Here is a 24,114-nt window from a genome sequence, read left to right on the forward strand (position 1 = left end):
GCTATAGAGATAAAAAGGTTAAAATATAAAATGTTATAAATATTCTATTAAATTAAATAAACTATTATATTTTATAATTTTTCTATAGCAACCATAAATAACATTTACAAAAGATAATGGGAAACTCAGATTTCCCATGATGAGAAATAACGGTTTGCCATCATAACCTTCACCCAAAGTGATTGCTTATTAAAACAAAAGCATAACTTTGGTTTTTTAAGGTTAATAATAAATTTAGTTCTTGAATGTCGGAAAATTTTTGATTTAATTATTAACACAACACAAAAAGTTTAATTTAATTTCTAAATCAGTAAACAATACAAAATTCATCCCTAAATACTATAGCTTGATAGTAAAATAATTATTGATTCAGTGTCAAATGAATTTTTAAAATTTTTTAACAGTAAAGTAGTCCTACCAAATTTAAGAATAAGACATTAAAAGACTTGTTTTTTAAATATTTAATGATTAAATAAGATTTTTCATTGTTTCTAGGAGTAAATTGATGGAAGGAAATTGGTTATTTATTTTTATTTGGTTTTTTCTAATAGGGGTGTTGATATTTATTTTTGTTAGGAGATTCGGTTAGTGTTCTAGCGTTGGGGAAGTGAAGAGAGTTTGTGGATAATAATGTTGATAACTGTTAGGGAAGCTTCTTGTTCTTCTCCCCTCAATTTCTGGCTTAATCGTTTCAAACCAAAACCCTCTAAACCATTCAAAACATCCATTTGCCAAGCCAGTTTCTCTGTCCAAAGAACACCCACCCATTCATGGAAAACTCGGCATCTCTCAACCTGGTACGCAACTGCCTCTACCCACTTTTCATTCTTATTTGTTTTTTTGCTCAAACACTTATAATGGGTTGAATCCCTCCGCCAAATTTTCATTCCAATTATTTCTTCTTCAATGGGAACTCTTCAAAAGACAAACTTGAACAATTGGGCTCGTTAATTTTTTCCTTTTTTGATTGAATTCTGTCTTTGTCTGCTTTTGGTTCAGAAGTACCAGTTGCTTTTACCATTATCAATATGCTTCTTCGTTATTGTAACTTTTGGAGTGGAGAAATCTAGTGGTGTGGGGGGATCACTTTTATGTGTGAACTTTCCACTCCACTCAATGAATTAGGCATTTTCTGTTTCTTGGACCAAAGACTGTTGTGATTGTGAATGTGATCATTGGCCAATTCAATTGTGTCTTCTACTCAGTGTTAGAGAAATCTACAGTCATTTAAATTTCTTCCGCCGTGTTTTTGGTTGTAATTATTTTGTCCCATGTGTGCTGTTTCAAACTCTGCAGCAGTGATGAAGCACACTTTGATCCCTTGGGTATCAACTCAAGTTTACCTTCTGCTCTGAATTCTACCTGGGAAAATCTGTTGTGCTTGTTTACACAACCATTTGAGAGTTCTTCGAGTACAGAAAAGGGAAAACCTAACAGCTCACAAGGGGTGGCAGGTGACATTTTTCTCTGTATCTTATTGAACCTGAATTATGTGTCTTTTTTATCTCTTACCAATAGAGGATTTTTCAATTGATTATTTATTTTGGCAATGCAGCTGCAATAGAGAATAGTTCAATAGATTTTGGTGACTTTTTTAAAGGCCCACTTCCAGGGAAGTTTCTCAAACTTTTAGGGTTTCTTGCCTTGTCACGGCTCGGAGTTTACATACCCCTAGGTGGAGTTAATAGGGATGCTTTTGTTGGAAATTTAGATCAGAACAGTTTGTTAAGCACTTTGGACTCGTTTTCTGGTGGTGGTATTGGTAGACTCGGGGTATGCTCCCTTGGTATTGTTCCCTTCATCAATGCACAGATTGTTTTCCAGCTTCTTGCACAAATATATCCCAAATTGCAAGATCTTCAAAAGAGAGAAGGTGAGGCTGGAAGAAAGAAAATTCTGCAGTACACTCGATATGCTTCAGTCGGATTTGCCATTGTGCAGGTCAGCAATTTGTGAAGTTTTGTTTGGGCAATTTCTTTTGCAAAAAATTACTTATGTTGTGCACTCACTTTTTTCAAAATGGAAAAAGAATGCAAGTGTATGTTGGAAGTGCTTATTGCTAATTGAGTTTTCTCTGAATTTTTGTGTTTGTTTCTCTTTCTTACTACAGGCAATCGGCCAAGTTCTTTACCTACGTCCCTATGTCAATGACTTTTCTGTAGAGTGGCTTCTTTCTTCTGTAATCTTATTGACTCTTGGCTCTGTGTTTACAACATATATTGGGGAACGAATTACAGACCTAAAACTTGGGAATGGCACCTCTCTTTTGATATTCACGAACATTATATCCTACTTGCCAGCTTCTTTTGGTAGGACAATTGCACAAGCATTTAATGATGCTAACTACGTTGGACTTGCTACCATTATAGTGTCCTTCGTCTTTTTGGTGGTTGGTATCGTTTATGTTCAGGTAAATACCATTTTCATAGTTATAATAGAGATCTATTTGAGTCAGCGAAGAGAAGTTGATCTCAAACAATGGCTTTCAGGAAGCAGAGAGAAAAATCCCTATTAACTATGCTTCTAGATACACCAGCAAAACCACTGGACTTGAAAAGTCCGCTTACCTACCCTTTAAGGTCCTTTCTCCATTTCACCAATTTATAGTTTTATCTTTTGTTAAATTTGTTTCTTCCATCTATTTATTTCATGTATTTTAACTATGCATGGAATTTATTTCATCCAACATCAAATTTGAGCTGGTAAATCTTCTACTGTCAGGTAAATAGCTCTGGAGTAATGCCTATAATCTTTTCTACGTCGTCATTAGCTCTTCCTGGTACTTTAGCACGCTTCACTGGTTTAACTGCTTTAAAGAAGGCTGCGGTGGCATTAAATCCAGGAGGTAATTGGTTGTTTCATGATAGGTTTCAACTTAGGATGGAAAGATTTTGAAGAAAGAATAAGGCTGTGAGACTTTGTTGTACAGTGTCTATTAGTCAGTGTAACCATGAAATAAATGAGGTATTGGAGAGACATCTCTCCTAGCAACTTCTGAGTCAGTTCTTAATTGTCTAAGTACCACCCGGTTTGCTCCTATTTGTAAGATATTCACTTACAACTGTGTTTCTCCTCTATAAGCAGTCACATACTCTCTTAATCATTGTTCTCTTGTCACTGCACTAGATTTATGTTAAGACTTTCGTCAAATGCCTTGCCCTGACATTCCGTGTTGATCTTGTGTATTTGACAAATACATAATGCAAACACTGGCATTGTTGTTGCCATACACTGTTGAAATGAATTTCAATTATGCTTTATTGTTCTTAAAACTTGTTTCTTTATAAATTGATGTTTTTTACTTAACTGGATATTTGTTGTAGGTTCCTTCTACCTTCCATTCAACATACTGTTGATAGCCTTCTTCAACTATTATTACACTTTCCTACAACTGGACCCTGATGATGTGAGTGAACAACTGAAACGACAAGGTGCTTCAATTCCACTCGTCAGACCAGGCAGAAGTACAGCTACATTTATCAAAACAGTAATTTCTTCCTTTTCTAGTTTTGCATTACATGATTTCCTTCTGATTATAACTTGTCTTTGTTCTCTTAAAAATATATTATATACCAATAAAACTTCTGATTATAACTTTTCAAGTTTGCTGATCTGATGAAAGTTTAAAATTTCAGGATTGTGATATCGTTTTGTGAACGAGTGAAACTTAGTTTTTAGCTATTGAAAATTCAATTAACATTCTATATTGAACTCAAAACAAGTGAAACCATTGGCTTTCTCCATGGTGCAGGTTCTTAGTAGAATATCAGTTCTGGGTTCAACATTTTTGGCTATCTTGGCTGCTGGTCCAGCAGTTGTAGAACAGATCACTCACTTGACTGCATTTCGGGGATTTGCAGGAACTTCTGTTCTTATTCTTGTTGGTTGTGCAACAGACACGGCAAGAAAAGTTCAAGCTGAGATTATATCCCAAAAGTACAAGAACATAGAGTTCTATGATTTTGATAAATATTGACCGCTTAAAGGATTATTTACAAAACTAGAAAAGTTCTGCCACATGATTCTCCCCAGAGGAAATGCTGCTAAAAGCCACCCGTCGTACAACAGTGTAACTTACATTTTATATCGGCCTGTAAATAATGCTGTAGAGCAGCCATTTGCTTTATTTATAGTTGGAATGATTGCTCGAAAGTCAATCCGGCTTGGTGGTTTTGGTAGCATGTAGCACCCCGTCATCATTTGTTGCAATTAATTAGCGTATTATTGGCATTCCATTACCACGCAATCAGGTCGACAAATTAAGGGCTACGAGTAGCATTCAAAATGCAAGAGAACAACGATTTCACCTGCTCCTTTTTTTCACCCTTTTAACTATTAGAACCATTAAACAGAGTTTGATGCATACTTTGCACAATATTAATCAGCTTACTCAGATGAAAATTACATGTCAGATTACACACAACTGAGTGATACATCAAAATTACAATACATTAACATTACAGCCACTTGCTGAGTATAAACTTACATCCACCTTTGTATCTTTCTCATTAAAATTCATATCAACTACCAGCAAGGGTCTTTAGGCATGCCGGATTTGTAACCTACTGATTCATTATCCACACTGAAATATGTAGGTTGTTACAACTGAATCTGAAAACAAATGTCACTGACTAAGTGTAACTAATCATCATCGGCTTCGGCGGAAAAGTCGGGTTCTTCGGGCTTTGGTAACTTGGGCATGTCATCTTTAATTTTCAAGGCTCCTCTTCGTGTATTAGCAGCAAATCTCGAAGCAAGAATTGTTGCCCCAAGGTTCAATTTAGCTTGAGCTGAATTTGAACTGGCAGAATAGTCCTCATGTTCTCTCTCACTAGCTACTGTCTCATCTGAAGGAATGGATTCCCTCAAACCGAGGTCTTTCATAGATATCCTTTTCTTATATCGGCGCCAAGCAGCCTGTATAAAGCAGGCTGCCCAAGTCCTCCAATGGTGGGAATAAAATCGAAAAGTGTGCTGCAGCTTTTTACTGTGAAGGCGCCTAAATTGATTGGCAACAAACTTGAGGTCTTCAGCCCGAAGAGCAAAAGCCTCAACCTCACTTATGGCTTTAACTGTCCTGGTTGAAGAAGGCAAATTAATGGTTGATTTTGGGAGTAACGCCCAAGAGAGAAGCTCCTCGCCACAAAAATCTCCAGGTCTCAATATGATTGAGTTGAAGAAACCAGTACGGCCACCGTTGGTAGTAGAACTATCCAGTCTACCTCTAATGATAAAAAGCATTTCAGTCACGGGGTCACCCTCACGAACAATGTAGGTGCCTTGAGTGCTCAGAGACGATACCAGCCGCTCACATATTGCATCCAGAAGCTGATCATCCATCTGTGAGAAGAAGGGAACCTGAAAACGAAAAAAGTAATTTGTTTAAATACTTATAAAAGAGTAAATGTATATACTTATTAACATTCTACGTTCATTGGCATCAATGAGAATCAATCTCTCAATGCAACTTCTATTCTACCCTACAATAAGAAGCCCACTTGCTAATGTCAAACTCAGACACAAGAAGATAATTCAAACTAAAGATGTACCTAATGCGTAAATCTTCAATACAGTAAAGCATTTTGTGAAACTTTACGCATTACAGCTCCTACTAAAGGAAATCATAAAATACGATATTTTGATAGAACTGGAAGAACGGTCTATATCAAGTTTCAAATTGTGGACATGAGCACAGAAAGATTTGTATAGAACTTAAAACAGTCAGCAGAAATCGTACTCTTCTAACAAGGTCTAAGCAAAGGTGTCTTTGAATATCACGGCGTAGATCAGCTGGTAATGCACGTAGAATGGTTTCCTCATCAACTCCACGAGTAGCAAGCCATTTATATTGAACAAATCGTCTAACACGACTTCTCAAATCTTCAGGGAGTTGGCGATGCTTCATCCATTCTTCTGTGTCCCTTCGCTTGAGCCTCCACTCCTCAAGCCTTATAGTGATAGATTGCAAATATGTCTAGCCAAAGAAAAAACCTCAATGCAGAATCAAATTAAACAAAAAAAAAAACAACTAAACACTGTATTATATTAGTATAGTAGATTGCAAATGATTCTAATCGAGTCTATCAGCTCATTTGGCCTTGTGTTACGTAGCACATAGTATATTAGATTGCTAATGATTCTAATAAAGTCTAACAGCTCATTTGGCCTTGTGTTACGTAGCACATAGTATAGTAGATTGCTAATGATTCTAATAAAGTCTAACAGCTCATTTGGCCTTGTGTTTTGTAGCCCATATATCCCTTTGTTAAAAAACCACGTTGGGAGAAGTCCCAAAAAATTCTAGAAATTTCTAATTCTCCACTCTACCTGAAATAGGTAGCAAGTGAAGTTTGTTTTAAATTCTTGATAATTTAGATATTAATTATTTGTACACTGAAAACAAATTATATGCAAATACCTGCATGTTCCCAATCAAATGGGAAAATAATACAAGACCTAAGATAGCAATGACAATAGCGAATGATGTTTCCCCAATAAACGTGCTAGTTTCTAGGTTTTGCCCATAAGAACTGCAACAAAAAAAATTAAGAAAATGAGCATCAACAAACTATCATTTATCTCTAAAATATTAAAATTAAGACATAACAAACTCCCTACCAGCGCTACATACAATTTCAGAGTCTACTCAAGTTTAGCACATCTTATAGTTATTTTATTCTTATCCATTACATATAAGAGCATTCTCATCCCTATACCAACTTAATTGTTAGACCTAGATGATCTGATAAGATCTTACATGATCTTATCAAGACAGTTTAGGCTTATAAAGAGATGGCGTCTTATAAAGCTTAGGCTTCTACCCTATATGCCAGATTTGTAAGGATGAGTCAGGCCTCAATCATTAGTATTGGGAAAAAACTAAGTCCAATAATATTAACTACAAATAGTGTCAATCTTGCAAGTACGGAGAACATTGCAAGCTGATGTGGATGCTGAATCAGGTGAGGCACGGATCACTGCCACATTGTGATGAAAATTGTCAAGTTGAAGGATTTGCACTGCGTGAATCCTTTCCATCTTGTGAAGCTAGAATTTGACAGTCCATTGCTGTCTGAAAAATGACCTGAACAGACCCAAAAACAAAGCTCAACACTCATGACCTTTATGCTAGGGTCCCCATCACAAATCAGAAATGAAGGAGACCCATGAGTCAAAGGTGCATGCGCCTCTTGACATTGCTGCTGTTGAGCATCCATCACTGTCATCACCGACAACCATTGAAGCACTGATGCTAACCTTCATTGTCAATAGCATCCCAACACTCACGAGTCACAACCATCGTCTTCAGTATTTCCTTGTTTTGGGTTCTCTCTATTCCACTCACACTCACTACCTGTTCTGATCACTTCTCTTGCTAATCTACTCACTTCCGTTGTTCTACTTGCTTCTTCCATTCTTGCTGGAGTTGTCTATTCTGTGCAGAATTTGAAGGAAAAAAATGGCATCAGCTGAAGGTGGTTCAAGTCACACTCCTAAAAGAGGAAGTGGAATTGGAGCAAGCACTGACACTGCATGGAGTCATTGTGTCTCAATTGATGGGAAAGCAAAAAATGTTAAAGTAAATATTGAGAAAGTATTAACATGTGAAATTTACTGATTGAAGCATCATCTAACAGGAACTTCAAAGGATGTCTTGAAGATGCTAAAAAGATAATGCTGGATGTGGTTTATCAGCTGCAGAAAATTTTGATAAAAAAATAAAAATGAACAGAATTTGAATGGGAGAGTAGTACGGCTGATTCAGAAAATGCTGGAAAAAGACCAAGGCAAGAAGAAGAGAATAATGACTCATCAAGTATTTTCGAGAAAAGGGGCAGTCAAACTATTATCAATGCCGATTTTAGAAAAAGTGCTAGAAAGGATGCATGTCAAAAAATTGCTCTATTTTTCTACATCAATGCTATTCCATTTAGTGAAGAAAAGAGTGAGGAGTTCAAGAGGATACTTGAGTTGGTTGTCAAAGATGATGTCAGATTTAAGTGGCCAAACATACCATACATAAGGGTGAATTATCTGAAGCAAGCAGCTGACAAGACCAATCAGATTTTGGAAGAACATAAACTGTTTTGGATATAGGTGCACAATAATAACATATGGATGGACCGCTAGAAAGAGAAAGACGATATTTAATTATCTGGTACATACTCCGGGGATTGTCTTTTGGAGTTCTATTTATGCTTCTAACATATGTAAGACAACCAAAAAATTTGCAGGATGATAGATGATTTTGTTTAGGAGGTTGGAGAAGAGAATGTGATCCAAATTCTACTAATAATGCAACAAACTACAATAATGCAAAAGAGAGAAAAGTTATTTGGACACCTTTTGCAGCTCATTACATTGATTTAAAGATGGAAGGTTCTGAAAAGAAAATTCCACTCCATCATGAGAAAATAGCGAAGATGGATAGAACACCACCCGATACTCGAAGATGGATAGAACACCCAAAGGCTGATCAAAAGTTTATGGGCCCAGAAATTGGGCCTAAGTCCTTCTTATAACTAGTTTTGATTTAATTAATAAATCTTATAGTATAGGAAATATTTAGCAAAAGATAAAAGTGTTTATATTTTGTTATTATCTTTGTATTTTGTAACTGAAATATTATCTTCTTATTTGGAAGATAAATGATTTGTAGCCACTTTATTCATAAATAGAAAGACACACCAAAGGTTAAGGCACTTGAATTTTCTGGCTTGAACCTTTGTTAACTTTGAGATAGATTATACAATCTCTATATTTGTTCTCCGGGTTAGGACACCCAACTTTTTACTAGAACATAAGAAAATTACAACCTACATCTATTTTAGAACTGGTTTTATTTCCTTGTTGCACAAATTTACTGAAGAGACAGATTTAATAAGACAAGCCAACACTAGTTTTGCCACTTCTTATTTGACTTTGGAATGTTCACTTATTAGGATGTTCACATCAAAGGCATGGCAATCTAGTCAATTTGTAAAGAATAGAGATGGAGGGCTCATGAAAAATTCGACATTGGATATGGGATTTTGGAAAAATATTTTGAATTCCATGAGGGGTGTTCTTTGCCTAATTAAGGTGTTGTGAATGGCATATTCACATGAGAAACCAGCCATTGGATTTAATTATGAAGAAATGGATATTGGTAAAGAGAAGATACAAAGTCTCTTCAATGGAGTTAGTAAAAGGTAATAAAAACTAATTACCTTTCACTTATTTGATTTTCTAATTTATTTTTTAGAATTATAGACTTTATTATTTATTGTTATCTAACTTAGCTACACTCCCATTTGATAAATCATTGATCAAGGATGGGACAACCAATTGCATAGGCAATTGCATGGCGCAGGATATTATCTTAATCCCATGTTGCACTATAATGTAGTGTTTAAAGCTAATTATAAAGTGAAGGGTGGAATATATCATATATGATTGTTTAGAGAGGTTGGTGGGAGACACTAATGAGTTTAGTAAGATTGATGCTCAGACTGAAAGTTTCAAGAGCATATTTGGATTTTTTTTGGTAGTCTAATAGCTCAACATGCACTCAAAACCAAAACTCCAGCAAAATGGAGGGAATCATATGGTGATCAACATAAAAATTTAAAAAGGTTTGCTATTAGAGTATTGAGTTTGACTTGTAATTCATCCGGGTGTGAGGGTAATTAAAGTGCTTTTGAGAGAGTAAGAATTCAAATTATGAAATTGATTCTATAATTATTTACCTATACCATCTAGTAGCCTAGTATGATGTGTTAACTAATTTTATGATTATAAAGGTTCACACCTAGAAAAGAAATCGTTTAAAGCAAAAGACCATGAATGATTTGGCATTTGTGATGGCCAATTCAAGATTGAGCAAGAAGGAAGTTAGGAAAACAAATTACTATAGCATTGATGATCTTGCTTTTGATGATGAATGGACTATAGAGGAGAATGAAGCAAATTCAACTTTAGATGCTTCAAATGAAGACATCTTAGTTGAAGTTGGAGTAGATGAAGATGCTAGTGGTGGTACTGTTGATGGATGATTTGGAGGTTCCTCCAATTGCTAATAATGAAAATGAAGATATCGTGGAGCAGGCTGACTATCCTACTTTTAATATGAATACCTTGGATAGTTTCTTGGCATTAAACATCTATGAATTTATTAGTCATTTTATTTATGAGTAATTTTATGAATTGACAATCTATTTTTAGTTGTGTTATGCATTGATCTTACTACTTGAGACTTATTATGAGCTATTAGTTGTCATCTCTATTATTCTTAATGCATGCACATGTATACGGACATAATTTTTTGTATACTCAACTCTTACAATTAGTTGCAATCTTCAAGCTTCGATTTCTTATCTCCCTTTCCAATCCTTTTACGATTCTGAAGTTTGACAACATTGGTGGTTGGACAGAAATTCACAATAGAATTCAGTTTCAAAGGGTTTATTAGACTGAAAGGAGAGCTCGATGAGCTTTTACAGTGATGAAAGAAAGATCAGAGCCTAAGCAACTCCAAAAAAATATCCACATCCAGCTTATATGCCAAACAAACCACAATGTTCATTTCCCCAACTCCCATGCTCACCTATTAAATACCCAATTGCTATCATGTGTCACTTATCCTGACTGCTAGTCAACTGCAATTCTTACTCCTTCACAGAATGGACATACCATATTGTGAGCACTTTTAGCTACAAGTCCAGTATATCCTTTACTAATTGGCCTAGAACCATATCGAGGAGCTACATCAATACCTAAACTAGATTATTACTATGAACAGTTATTTAGAGCTTTGGACCATAAAACACATCTATCACATCTAACATGGATATGAACTAATTTCACACTGTTTTGAGTACTGACAAACTCTTTCCTCTGCTTCTCCATCTTAAACCTTATAAGTTTTATGCTAGCATTGCAGTCAGCATTATCTAGAGATGAAGTAAATCTCAAGGTGAACTAATTCAACAAAACATTAATTAATCAGACGCACCAATTATAAAATTAATTTTTGGTACCCATGGATATACAAGTCATACCTTAATTGTTGCAGTCCCCACCATAAACAATAAAGGTATTTTGGAATAAAGGCTGAAGAAACAACATGTTTCTTTACTGCATTTTCAAATATTCCAAACTTGAAATTAATATCCTTATTATTGGGATCACAGCTGCTAAACACATTAGTACTATTTGCCCATAACTTGCGCAGCTCAACATTCAAAGAACTGCAGTCCAGGTAGCCAAAACAATTTTCAGGATTTTGTTCCTTTTTGCAAAAGGATTTCAAACAAGTAGTGTATCGGTCCACAGATAGAAGATACCAAGATGCCCCTAAAACCTGCAATAACAGAAATGGAAACATACTGTTAATTTCTTATAGCAGAAAACTAGACTTAAGTCAATAAGATTCAAACTTCAAAGAGTTCAGATGTGGTGGAGCTGGGTGTGTGTGTGTGTGTTTGTGTGTGAGTGTGTGCGTGTGTCTGTGTGTGTGTGTGTGTGTGTGAGAGAGAGAGAGAGAGAGAGAGAGAGAGAGAGAGAGAGAGGAGAGAATTTAAAAATTGAATCATCAAACCAGTGGAAACTTCATACGTGGCTAGCTAACATATACAGCAGCAAGTTATATGCAGCTCCTGCCCAAGCAGTCTTCGTAACCACTCCTGTCGCTTTGATTATTTGAGAACTTAACGGAAAAATCAAATATAATCTTGGAACATATTGGAGCAAAACAATCAATGCAAGCGCATTATTCTTGTGATCAGTCTGAGGGCTTCTTGTTGCTGGGATAATAAACCAGATGACCATCTGAACGAGAAAAAAGTTCGATAAGCTACCTCACTGCAAAATACTTCAAAATTTACACCAACTAAACTGCTCTGATTATATAACTTTTCGACTAAATATTTTCCTCAATTATCTCTATCTCCATTTCTATGGTACAAATCAACAGCGAGAGAAGTTTGCAATAAAGTAATACGGTGTAAATGATCCAGCAGTGCCACACTAGAACAACACACCTGGGGTAGAGGGAGTGTAGCAATAAAATCAATGAAGAAATCAGATCTGAAATATCTTCTTGCAATCTTCTTTGGGTCCATGACAAGTTCTCCCCTGCCAAATACCCGTGAGCTGGGTGCCACATATGCGGTCCTGAACTTAATTATCAGGTGCAACAGATAAAAGAGGTCCGCAATAGTGCGCAGAAAGGTCACAACAATGCGCAATGTTAGGTCTGTCCTTACACATGAAGACCCTGTATTTTCTATCACACTAGGCAAATAAAAGTACAATGGATCAACAAAAAGAGCCACCAAGCATGAAACTATGAAGACCCGGTTCCATTTCAACACAATCTCACTACCAGGGTCAAGTATTCTTTTACGCCACGGCTCATGGTCCTCCGGGAATACCTTCGATCCGCTAATTCTAAATGTTTCAACAATTCTATTTTTGCCCAATGGCAGCAAATTGCTAGGTTTAAGCGCTGGAGGCTCAGCTGCTCCCCACAGCGATTTTTTATGCTTTTTACCATCCGAGTAGAACCTAAAATGGTAAACTCTTAGAACACACAAAGCAATGTTCTCAAATGGTAAGAAAAATAAAAACGTTGAAGAGACAGAATTGATTTATTTGCAGTGAATGAATGAGTTTGAACAGTACCGAGTAGGGAAATGAAAAAGTAAAAAGAAATGAAAATCTTCAGTTAAAATTCACGCATTAGAGAGGAATTCGTGGAGGAAGCTTGAAGCTTTAGCAATTAATCGATGGAGTCGTAACAAATTAAGATACCTGACAAGCTTTCCCTTTTTCAATTCCATGGGAAAGAAGAAGCTGAATTGTATCCTTTAAAGCCCTAACATGGAATCAGAATCAGAGGTTCAACAGAGTGGGATCTTTCACTGAAACCGCAAATTCAGACTTCAATCGACAATTTTAGTCAACAATTGTTGACTCGAGCTTCAACGTTGGTAAAGGAACGTATTAATAATGCAGAGACCAAACGTCGTCGTCGTCATTGTCACTGATAAGTTAGTCCAAATAGTCACATCCACTTAATTCCGTCGAAAAACCCGACCCGTTAAACTAGGCTTTGTCTAAGGTGAAGTCGATTTTAAGTGGATTTTGAACAAAGTAGATAATTTTTATAGCTTAAATTAGTAAGGTGATTAATATATGAATAATTTTTATTTTAAATGTTGAGTTGGAAATCTGAAAAATGGAACATATCCATCCTTTTAAGTTTTTTTTCTTATTGTTTTTGTCAAATTGAAACATGATCTTAATTTTTAAAATATGTTCATTAAGATAGATTTAAAAATATTTCAGAAATAGAAATAGGTTAAAAGACTAATATCCAGAAAAATTTATATATATATATATATATATATATATATATATATAATAAATACTTTTTAGGACTTAAACTAAAATTTTATAATTCCTTAGTCAAACAATTCAGGAAATTAATTCATTAAGCGCTCAAGAATAAAATTAAGTAATATATTAAAAACGTATAATTAATTTGAGCTTAGTATTAAAAATACTACCAATTTGGGTCAATAGTTAATGGAGTAACAAATTCACCATGAAAAAATCCTCGTCATTGACAACTTTAACGTTTTTTTAATAAAGTTTTCACTTTAGTGGCAACTTCAATTTTCTTTTTTCCTTTTACGAATTCCATTACGTTTAACTTTATATATATATATATATATATATATATATATATATATATATATATATATATATATATATATATATATATATATATATAAAGTAAAATTCACATAGCATCACTATAAAAATTTAAAATTCAATTAGATCAATACCTTAAATCCCATCAATCAATTAAATTTTTCTATTAATTTAATTAGAAATCAACACTAATAATACATATACTTTTTTTTATTCTTATTAAAAATAATTGTCACGTGTATATAATACTATTCGTATACGTGTATTTTTCTAACAATATCTAATATTTAATAATAAAATTATTTACTTTATATATATGATTATTTGAAATGTATATTTTTACTTTATATATGATCTTACTTTAACTTTTGATATACAAAAGCAATGGTAACTTTTATTGTGTTTCATTCTTATTGTATATTCTTATTTGTTAGAGAAAGTAACAATGTAGAAATATGCTTCACAAATAACATGAATTATAACTATGCAATATATGTTCTTGTAGCGATTTAAGAGAAAGGTAACAATTTGACACAAAGGAAAAAATAGCTTAACTTAATACAACCAAACTAAAAACTTACTTTTGAAAAACATATATTTGATGTACAATATTGACTATTTAACTTCAAATAGTTGCTTGAGATGGAAGAGATGATTGTAGTCCACATAGCTGTAATTTATTACAAATGTTGGTACGTAGTGATCAACGATGGTAGTTGAATATGTAAAGAAAAAGATATTTCATACAATTTTTTATAACATTTTGATGATATATGTGTCATTTTTTTTATTGATTTATTATTTATTTTTTATTGCATTGATATGTTCTAAACTCAATAAAAAAAATAGCATATATATAGTGTGAGAACCTGAAAAATCTGAATTAGAAAGCTGATAGGGTATTAAGTTAATGAAACCAAAATTTCTTTCTTAAAAACACATTTTAGAACATCCTGGTTCATTAGTTAAGCCCTACTCTCTCTCTAGAACTCAACTCTTCCAAGTTCTCTAACTTCTCTCTACCAAATCTCTTCATTGAGTCGTTTGTTTTCCGATCAGGTGGTGCCCCAATACTCACGGCGTAGAGGGCTCCGTTTTAAACCGATCACTTTCTCCGTTCTTCATTCCAACTGGTAAGTAGTTTCCTTTCCTCTTCCTCCGCTGTTTTAGAACCTAGAACATGCAGTTCTACTGGTTGCATGTATCTTGTGTTCCCCCTTTCCCACTCTCTGCTAAATCTTGAGCTCTAAGAGTCGTTTTCGTCACCAATGTGGTGGTTGTAGGGTGTTGTCTAGGTTCTTGCTAAGTCCGACACTGTTGAGTCGTTCTTGTGAGTTGGGCTGCTCAACTCTAAGGTAAGGGGAGCTAGAATACTTCTTTAATTTTGTGATATGATATGAATGTATGTTGAAATCTGACTCTATACGTTGCTTCAGAATAGTATTTTTGGTCTGATATGTATATGGTGTGGTTTGTGCTGAAACTGAATTCTATGAAGTTGTGCTGTGATGTTTATAACTGTTTTGGATGAATCTTGATGTTGTAATTTGAGCATGTTGGAAGTGCTTGTAGTGACAAATCTGTTATAGTTGAATTAAATGGAAAGTTAAGTGAAATTATAGTGTTTTAGGGCAAATTGGAGGAAGTGAGGTAGTGATTTTGGGCATGGGTGGTCTTGAGTGCAATTAGGATGTTTGGATAGCTCAGATAAGTCAATTGTGACTTGTTAGGAACTTTAAATTGGCCAAAAACACGTTAAAAGTGGTATAACTAAAATTGGGCCTCCAAGTTGTTGAAATTGGTGTTTTAGAGCAAGAGCTGAGTCTTAAACCTTTTAAATTGATTGTAGGGATGTTTAAAATCAGTTAGATAAGTACAATCAGGGTAAAAACTCAAATCAGGGGTGTTAGAAGTTAGGGAATTGGTCTAGAAATGGTAAAAGGGTGTGTGAGTGCACAATTCTCAGAATTATGCGTTCTGCAGATTATGCAGTATCGCTATGCGGATGGTTTCGCATAGCGAGACCCTGTAGAAGGGTGCTCACGGTTTAGTCATTCGTTGTGCGAAATGGTGCGCTGTGCGAATGACTAGAGAGTGTTGCTCTCTACCTGGTGATTTGCATAGCGAATCTCTTCGCTATGCGACTGGGAGGAGTCTGGGGTTGCATTTTGGTTAATTCGCAGAGCGAAGGGGGCGCATAGTGAGTTGTCTTAGGGGGTTGGTCTTTGTCTGAGCTCTCGCATAGCGACTAGGGTGCGCTATGCGAGAGGCATGAGGTATGGCACCTCTGTGATTTAATTCGCAATGCAAATAGTGTGCGTTGTGCGAAACGTTCTCAGTTTCGTTGTGCAAAGGGGTGCATTGTGCGAGACGTTCAAGGTTTTATTCTCTATATTCTCTTTTGTATTGTTTCACATAGAGTTGAATGTTGTATGGGTTGTGAAGTATGTGTTGGAGCAGATTGTATTGTATGATGAGATTCAAACATGTTGTATACTGTTAAAGTGAAAGTGTATGTGATTCAAAGGTATGATTGGTGATTCAAAGTATGTGGTTTTAAAAGTATGGTTGATGGACGTAATTCCATGGATCTCAAAGGGAGGTTACATGGTGGTGCCCTATGTTATTGGACGTAATTCCATGGATCTCAAAGGGATGTTACATGGTGGTGCCCTATGTTTTGGGATGTAATTCCATGATCTTCAAGGAGAAGATCCATGGTGGTGCCCTTGGTGTGTTTTAGAATGATTTGCATGGAAGCTCAGTCTTGGGGGTTATCCTGAAACTACAATGGCCAATCATTCTCAAGTAGAGAGGATTGAACCATGTCGTGAGTAGTAGCAGAAGGTCCTAGTCTTGGGTGCTTCCAGTATGGCCCAAGGTGAGTGATAACAGACTAACCTCGTGAGTGTGGTAGGGTGAAACACATTGGCAATGGCTTTGCAAAGCAGTAGAGGCCACCACGAGTGCATGACCCGCCATATCTCGGCAATCATTCTAAGTCTGGATGAGTCAAGTGTAAAGTGTAACAAGTGGTGTTGTATGGTTCATTAACTTTGAATTAAACTTGCATGTTGTGCGTGATTGTTATAATATGATTTTTGTATATCTAGCTCACCCTTCTGCTTGTGTTTGTCTTTTGTTTATGTGTGTTTTCTGTTACAATGATCATCCATTTGGATGTGAGCAGAGGTAGATGAGGTGTTTCTGGAGCAGACCTTAGAGGGAGATGACACTGCTGCTTAGCCTAGTTATGATCCATAGGGTTCTGTTTATTTTGAAATACTCTATTGTGTTAAAGTTTTAAATTACAACCATTTTTGGGATAACTGTAACCTTAAGACTTTATCTACAAGTCTTCTTCTAACTGTTCTATTATATTAAAATGTGGACTACTATATTATATAATTTTTATATAATCTGGGATGTTACGTGTGTTAAAATATTATAAAAATATTTGTGTAAATATATCATTACCTATATATAAATATGTATTTCAATGTATAAGATGATTTACTGAACTTCTATCATAGGAATTAAATATCAAATATATTACATTAACTTGAAAAGTCTTGAGTTGGAAACCAATAAAACAATTAAATTACCTATTCAAACGTACCAAGATGTAATATAATTTTCATTAAACATGGAGATTTATGTTTATTGAAATCAGACAAGAACCACAATTGAATTATATGAACCATCACATTCCAATTTTCTCTTCCTATAGTTACTTTCCTTTAAAGATATATTTGTTTCAAAAATTATACTATGCTTAATTTTGTACGTCCGAGTTACTATCTCTTAATTTATAATAGTGAATATGACTTATTTATTGTCTGATTTACATTTACATAAAATCTGTTAATTACATATGCTAATTTTTAGTTGCAGCTAAACTATAAAAAAAATATATTTCAGAATCATGATACAATCTTAAATAATCAATAGGTATGCCATGTTGATTTTCTAATGACGTAATTCCTTTAAACAATAGTTATGTCTTTTTTATCCGTTTTGTTGTTCACAATACAAACGAACAACACTAATTATCATTAATTATGATGAACATAATCTGTGCATCAATTTTATAATATATTTTATCAATCAATTAGCTATAACTTAGTTTATCATAAAAGCATAAATAAATTGATGCAAATATGATCTCGTTCATTCTTCTTTCCAATATTTGATTTGACAATTTGACTCTGAAACCTAAAAAAATATCTTTTAGTACTATAATTCAATAACTTTATTAACCAAAACAAAAGTGATTAATCTTTAGTCTTCATTATGAAATTAAACAATATCATTAAAAGGTGTTGAACAAATTCAAGAACTAGTAATAAGTTTGAGCATAAGTAGATAAAAAAAAAATTAGCAGGCTTTTTGTCTTAATATCTATTGAATTTATTGATTGTGATTCATATTTTTTTTATATTCTCAACTTAGTTTAATGATTTTCTCATTGACATATACACTATAGTTGATGATTTAAAGTACTAATAAAAATTGTGTCATGTTTGTAGCTTTTTTTACTGCTGGTTCTCTTTTTCTTCTATTTCTCATTTTTTCTATTTAGTCTTTCATTTTTTATCAATGACTTGCTATTTGTTCTCGTGTAGTTAGAAAAATGATACTATGATACACATAAAAATTGTACATTTATTTATTTATTTATTTTACTTTCTTCTTTTAAAAAAAATACAAAAAATTATTTATTTATGAATATAAAAATGTATTATTCTATCATTATTCGTGTTATTATAATAATAGAAACTTCACAATCAAGTACGGTTTATATAACCAATATATATAGTTTCTCATGATTATAGAAGTAGGAGTTTCCATATTTTTTAGAGAAACTACATTTACTTGTTCTAAAAATATCTATTTGTCAAGATAGTCTTTGAAAAAATTAATAAAAAAATCACATTTAACTTATTTTAATTAGAACATAGTCTCTTAAAATAAATATAAAATTTGACAAGTATTTGAAAACAAAATGACTATTTAATCTTTAGAGTAAAAGTGAAAGTAGGTATGAGAGTATTTGTTGGTTAGAATGAGATTCCTGTGTCTCGTAAAGAAGATTTATATGCAAAAGAGTATGTAAAAAATCTAAGATTTCTATAAATATAATGAGTATGATAATAATTATGAAGTGAATATTACTTAAAGAATACTAGTTGTATTTATAAAATTAACATTAGTTGTATTTATAGAATTAACATGTACCACAAATTTATATTTTCATTATATGGTAATACTTACTTCAAATATATAATATTATCTAAATATACATAAGTTTGAGTTGCTCCAAAAAGATTTATATCATACTTATTGAACTGAGTAATAACAACATGCATGGATAGAAATCCTAGAATTTAAAAAACTAATTAATAATCTAACAAAGCTGTCACTCTTCTCCCTTGTCATCTCTGAGGTTGGATAAAATTATTTTTCTATATATAAATCTACTAATAAACATATGTTAAAGAATAGGAACAATGAAAAGTGAGAAAATAATTGTTTATGTGGGAAGAAAACAGAAGAAAAAGTTGATATGAATAAAAATAAATAAGAGGGAGTAAAGTTGAAGTAAAGACAAAGAAGAAAGAATTTAGCAGTTAAGCCGGTTATGGAGACGGCCAGAAACAACGATCCGTAGCCGGCTATCCCTGTGATTGCCAGCACAATCTATTCCAACCCTTTTCCCTTTTTCCTCACTTTATAATCCTCTTCATTTCAGGACTCAGTCATATTTTCTCTTCTTCTCTCTGCTCTCACATTTTTATCCATGGGGAAGCAGCAAAGACAGAAAATCAATGCAACCACTAAGGACAAGAACCTTAACTCCACAAACACTGTCACCACCAAGGTCAAACGAACAAGAAGAAGTGTCCCCAGAGATTCCCCTCCTCAACGCAGCTCAATATACAGAGGAGTCACCAGGTTATCCCTTTGTTACCATTTCACATTTCAATCATCATTTTTATGCAAGATGGTCTCCGACATTCATTCTCAACATGTGTTATACAGGCACCGATGGACAGGCCGATATGAAGCTCATTTGTGGGACAAAAATTGCTGGAATGAGTCACAGAACAAGAAAGGACGACAAGGTTTCATGCCCCTTTCTAAGCCATGCAATTTTATTTTTTTTAATGTTATCTGATGAAGTCACTGACGTGTTTCCTTTTCGACTTGGCCATGGTTCTTCACATGTCCTACGTTAACAGTCTACCTCGGTATGTGTATATAATAGTGTGTATTGTTCCTAGTATTACATGATTTGATGTTCATGAAAGTGAAGAACTATTGGAGTGATTAATGGAGTATAATCTGTTGTTGAAGGTGCTTATGACGATGAAGAGGCCGCAGCACACGCTTACGATCTAGCAGCATTGAAATACTGGGGTCAAGACACCATCCTTAATTTTCCAGTATTGTCTCTCTCTTAAATCACCACTCTCTGAAAGGAAATCTCAACCCAAATGGGATATTTTTTTAGGAAGAAGTTTTTTGGAAAAAAAATAATACTTATAAAACATGATATCAATTCATAAAAAAATATGAATTCAATTTACATGATATTCCTCTAACTCAAAATATTAAGATAATTTATTAATCTTTCTTCCACAATGCTTAATTTTTTATTTCTACTTAAAATGAAATTTAAACTAATGTTTTGAAATTCTCAACCTAACCTTAAATAGTAAAATAGTATAGTTTAGTGAATAAATTGAGGAAAATTTTCTTTTCGCATTTAAGAAAAAATATACTTAAAAAAAAATTTGTGACTAAGATGTGTTAGTGCAGAAAAATAAAAAGAAATTAAAAATATTTGTTTTCCAATTGCAGTTATCTACTTACCAGAATGAACTGAAAGAAATGGAGGGTCAATCTCGAGAAGAGTATATTGGATCATTACGAAGGTAAAGCTCTTTCTTTTATGCTTCAAGATTAATTATTGCAGAAAGCAAAACTTTAAATTTAAAATATGCAGGAAAAGCAGCGGTTTTTCTCGTGGAGTTTCTAAATACAGAGGTGTTGCAAGGTACTATTCCCTCCAATTTTTTTAATATGCGATTTTAAGGGAATTATTTTTCTATCTATTGTTATTTATGAAGTCGTATATCAGAAATTTGTAAATGTGTTTATTGTGATATATACCGCTTCACTTTATTGCATTAACATTTATGAGCAAATATTATTTTTCTCCTTTAAATGATCAAACTTTATTTTTTATCTCTAAACTTTTCTTTAATATTTCTTTTAAAACACTATTTAAACGTTTTTAATTAAAAAAAAGGATAAAAGTAAAATCTACTCCCACCTCTTTTTTAAGTGATCAATTTTAAAAAAAAAAATTTATTTTTATTCAATTGAAATATTTAAAATTTAAAACAAGTAGTTACTTTTCTGTCATTTTATTATTATTTACCTAATTTTGAATTAGATTTTATATTTTGTGATAGATAAATGAGTAGAATAAAATATAATATCTTATAAATATTTATTAGAATATGAAAAATATTATATTTTAATAAATATAATATTAAGGTTTTTTTTCCTACTTTTAATATATTATTTTTCTAAATTCAGACACCATCATAATGGAAGGTGGGAGGCTCGGATTGGCAGGGTTTTCGGCAACAAATATCTTTACCTCGGAACTTACGGTACAACTTCACCTTCAATTCTTCTTTTACGATTTTAATATAACAATATTATTTCTTTTCATTTGTCATTTTCTCTAAATACAAAAATGCTTTATTTTTACTTTTATAATATTTAAAAAAGTATTTGAAACATTAAATAAATATTTAGTAGAGACATATTGAAAAAGTTGGAATTTTGCAGCAACGCAGGAAGAAGCTGCGACAGCATATGACATGGCAGCTATTGAATATCGAGGACTCAACGCTGTCACCAATTTCGACCTTAGCCGCTACATAAAGTGGCTTAAGCCAAACAATAACGATAACACTGCGAACTCTAATGTTCTTGACGCTAACCCTAATTCTGAGACCAACTTTACCCCAAATTCTGATCAACAACAAGGATTCAATTTTTTCCAGAGTCAAGAATCGACGGTGACTCAGCCTCGATCTTCTGGCGCCACGTCAGCCCTAGGACTTTTGCTGCAGTCATCCAAGTTCAAGGAGATGATGGAGATGACTTCCGCCGCCGATTTGTCGACGGCGGCGTCGGAGTCTGAGTTGGTGCCGTGCACGTTTCCCGATGATATTCAGACCTATTTCGAGTGTGAAGATTCCAACAGATATGGAGAAGGGGATGATAACATGTTTGGCGAGCTCAACGGGTTTGTGCCCCATATGTTCCATTGTGATGACTTTTAGTCTTGAAAATGCACGGTGGAAGTAGAAGATTGTTTGCAGTTGCTTTGTTGATTTATTTTTTTCATCAGGCTTATTTCTCAGTTTGTGAATATGAACAGTAATTTGTTGATAGTGAGACACTGATCAAAAAAGAACAAGAAGAGCAGTGCATTATTTGGGAAACTGAACTTGGATTAGTGATCATGGTCAGAGGAGGATGCATGCCAAGTTCTTTATTTGTTGTAGCTGAAAAGAAAATAAGCATCTCAATAAAGATGCAAAATAAACATATTTTACCATTTTTTTCCTTTTCAAACAGGAATAAATTGTTTCTTATTTATAAAGCTAGCTTAGTGGATATTGAATACGATTTGTAAGTTAAATTTTTAGCAACTTCAATCTTACGAAATATTTATAATTATATGTATGGAGAAGATTTATGGTTACGGCCAAAATGTTTTGGTTCTAATTCTTGCAAATGTAACTCTGTTTCATAAAACACACATATTATAAGGTTTATTAGAAGGTTCATAATGATGTATTTTCTGAGTTGGATGTTGTTAGTTAAGGTTGTTAACTCTGAGCTGGAATGACTAAGATTAACTTCATGTATGGAAACTAAGATAAAACCATCTATATGAAGCAATCAAAAGGATTTGAAGTAAAAGATCATTGACTTATACTCAACTTATATTTAAGACTTTCTATTAAAAGAATCTGATTATGTTTTTGTGAACATTCACTATTTAGTTACCAAGACATGGGTTTTCTTCTATTGTTAAGCAAGTCTGCATAAGAAAATTTTTACTGTTAGGTACTTAGGTAGACTTGATCCTTTCTTTTTAGATTTTGAGGGCTTAACAAAACCACATCTATAAGGTTCAGAAGATTCATGATAACAGTTCTTAGGAACTTTGCCTTCTTCGTAGCCTAATCCACATTTTTCCAGTGATTTTTGACATGATTTTATAAGAAGATTTATCCTCTTATCCCTTTTGGTAGACATGGAAATATCTCCACAAAGTTTCAGTATATTGAACCAGACTATGTACGTCCATGGCATGATTGTCTAAAGGTCTTTTCTCCACATTCTTCATTTTCAAAAGAAGAGAATTCTTTTTCTTTGAAATATGAAGTTAGAGTAGTAAAACTTAATTTTAAGCTTTTGTATTCCTTATTCAGTTTTTCCATATCATATACAAAATCTTTGTTTTCTTTTGAAAGATTGTCTACCAAGATAGATTGTATTTTTAAGACATGGATATATTTTAGAAGGTTTTGCACTTCTCTTTGTATAATTTTACAAGATTTAGAGAGAAGATAAGAATTAGACAAAAAGCTCATTCATTATAAGCTTCTATGAAAGAAATCTATCATTTTACCTAAGTTGTTTGAAGAGGGTTCAGACAATATGTCTACCCCAAGAGATAAAACTTTGTCCTTTCTTTGTATTTTTCTTTGTTTATCATGTTCTTTTTTCCTCCTCTTAACATTCTAATATGAAATGACAATATGTTTTGCACTCATATTCTCTTTTAGCTCTCTATTTTGAGGTGGAACTCTTATACCTTTGAAGCCTCATCTTCTTTCATATTTACCAGTTCTTTAGCCTTGAAGGGTTTTGTTGAATTACTCCTCTAAAGGGGGATTCTTCCTGCACCCCATCGTTTTCTTCCTGCACCCCATCGTTTTCTTCCTGCATCCCATCGTTTTCTTCCTGCACCGCATCGTTTGACAGTTCTTTAGCCTTTAAAGTGATTAAAAAAAATGTTAAAAAAAGTTAATTGCAAACTCAGTGTGGAGAATATATATTATTACACTTTTTAGAGATCAAATTAAAAGATGATTGATGAATTAAATGAGAGAAAATTAAAAATATATACAAAGTTAAACACAAATATAAAATAAAATAATTTAATGTGGTTAAGATGGAAATTTTTTCTATAATTGCTGAAATTGAGTGAATTGCACATCAGAGCACAGACTTTAATCTCAATTCCTCATGACTGGTGCGACAGACACAACCTCAAGAACCACTTGTTTTTATGCCATGATCACGTGACTCCAGTGG

General features: G+C 33.5%; 3 protein-coding genes across 4 annotated transcripts; 2 read left to right on the top strand and 1 right to left on the bottom strand.

The window, feature by feature from the left end:
* Positions 1–565: 565 nt before the first annotated feature.
* Positions 566–6,033, top strand: LOC108331412 (preprotein translocase subunit SECY, chloroplastic). Of its 2 annotated transcripts, none has more exons than XM_017566075.2 (8): positions 566–797; positions 1,300–1,454; positions 1,556–1,941; positions 2,111–2,410; positions 2,490–2,579; positions 2,722–2,845; positions 3,324–3,487; positions 3,752–4,235. In XM_017566075.2, exons 1-8 carry the CDS (start codon positions 631–633, stop codon positions 3,974–3,976), a joined length of 1,611 nt encoding a protein of 536 aa, XP_017421564.1. In that variant the 5' UTR covers positions 566–630; the 3' UTR covers positions 3,977–4,235. The 2 variants fall into 2 exon arrangements, with proteins under 2 accessions (XP_017421564.1, XP_017421563.1); XM_017566074.2 differs by having other exon boundaries at positions 567–797; positions 1,297–1,454; positions 3,752–6,033.
* On the bottom strand, positions 4,429–13,075 carry LOC108331411 (cyclic nucleotide-gated ion channel 17). Its single transcript, XM_017566073.2, has 7 exons — positions 12,793–13,075; positions 12,021–12,546; positions 11,596–11,808; positions 11,040–11,341; positions 6,419–6,530; positions 5,738–5,974; positions 4,429–5,358 (listed from the first exon to the last, which is right to left on the bottom strand). The coding sequence occupies exons 1-7, from the start codon at positions 12,819–12,821 to the stop codon at positions 4,642–4,644; spliced, it is 2,136 nt and encodes a 711-aa protein (XP_017421562.1). The 5' UTR covers positions 12,822–13,075; the 3' UTR covers positions 4,429–4,641.
* A 6,423-nt stretch (positions 13,076–19,498) lies between these two features.
* Positions 19,499–22,384, top strand: LOC108331145 (AP2-like ethylene-responsive transcription factor At1g16060). The gene is made up of 8 exons (XM_052876961.1): positions 19,499–19,653; positions 19,741–19,823; positions 19,941–19,949; positions 20,056–20,144; positions 20,563–20,636; positions 20,708–20,758; positions 21,307–21,383; positions 21,565–22,384. Exons 1-8 carry the CDS (start codon positions 19,499–19,501, stop codon positions 22,062–22,064), a joined length of 1,038 nt encoding a protein of 345 aa, XP_052732921.1. The 3' UTR covers positions 22,065–22,384.
* The last annotated feature ends 1,730 nt before the right edge of the window (positions 22,385–24,114 follow it).

This window comes from Vigna angularis, chromosome 4 (assembly GCF_016808095.1).
Source record: "Vigna angularis cultivar LongXiaoDou No.4 chromosome 4, ASM1680809v1, whole genome shotgun sequence".
Classification (NCBI taxonomy): Eukaryota; Viridiplantae; Streptophyta; class Magnoliopsida; order Fabales; family Fabaceae; genus Vigna; species Vigna angularis.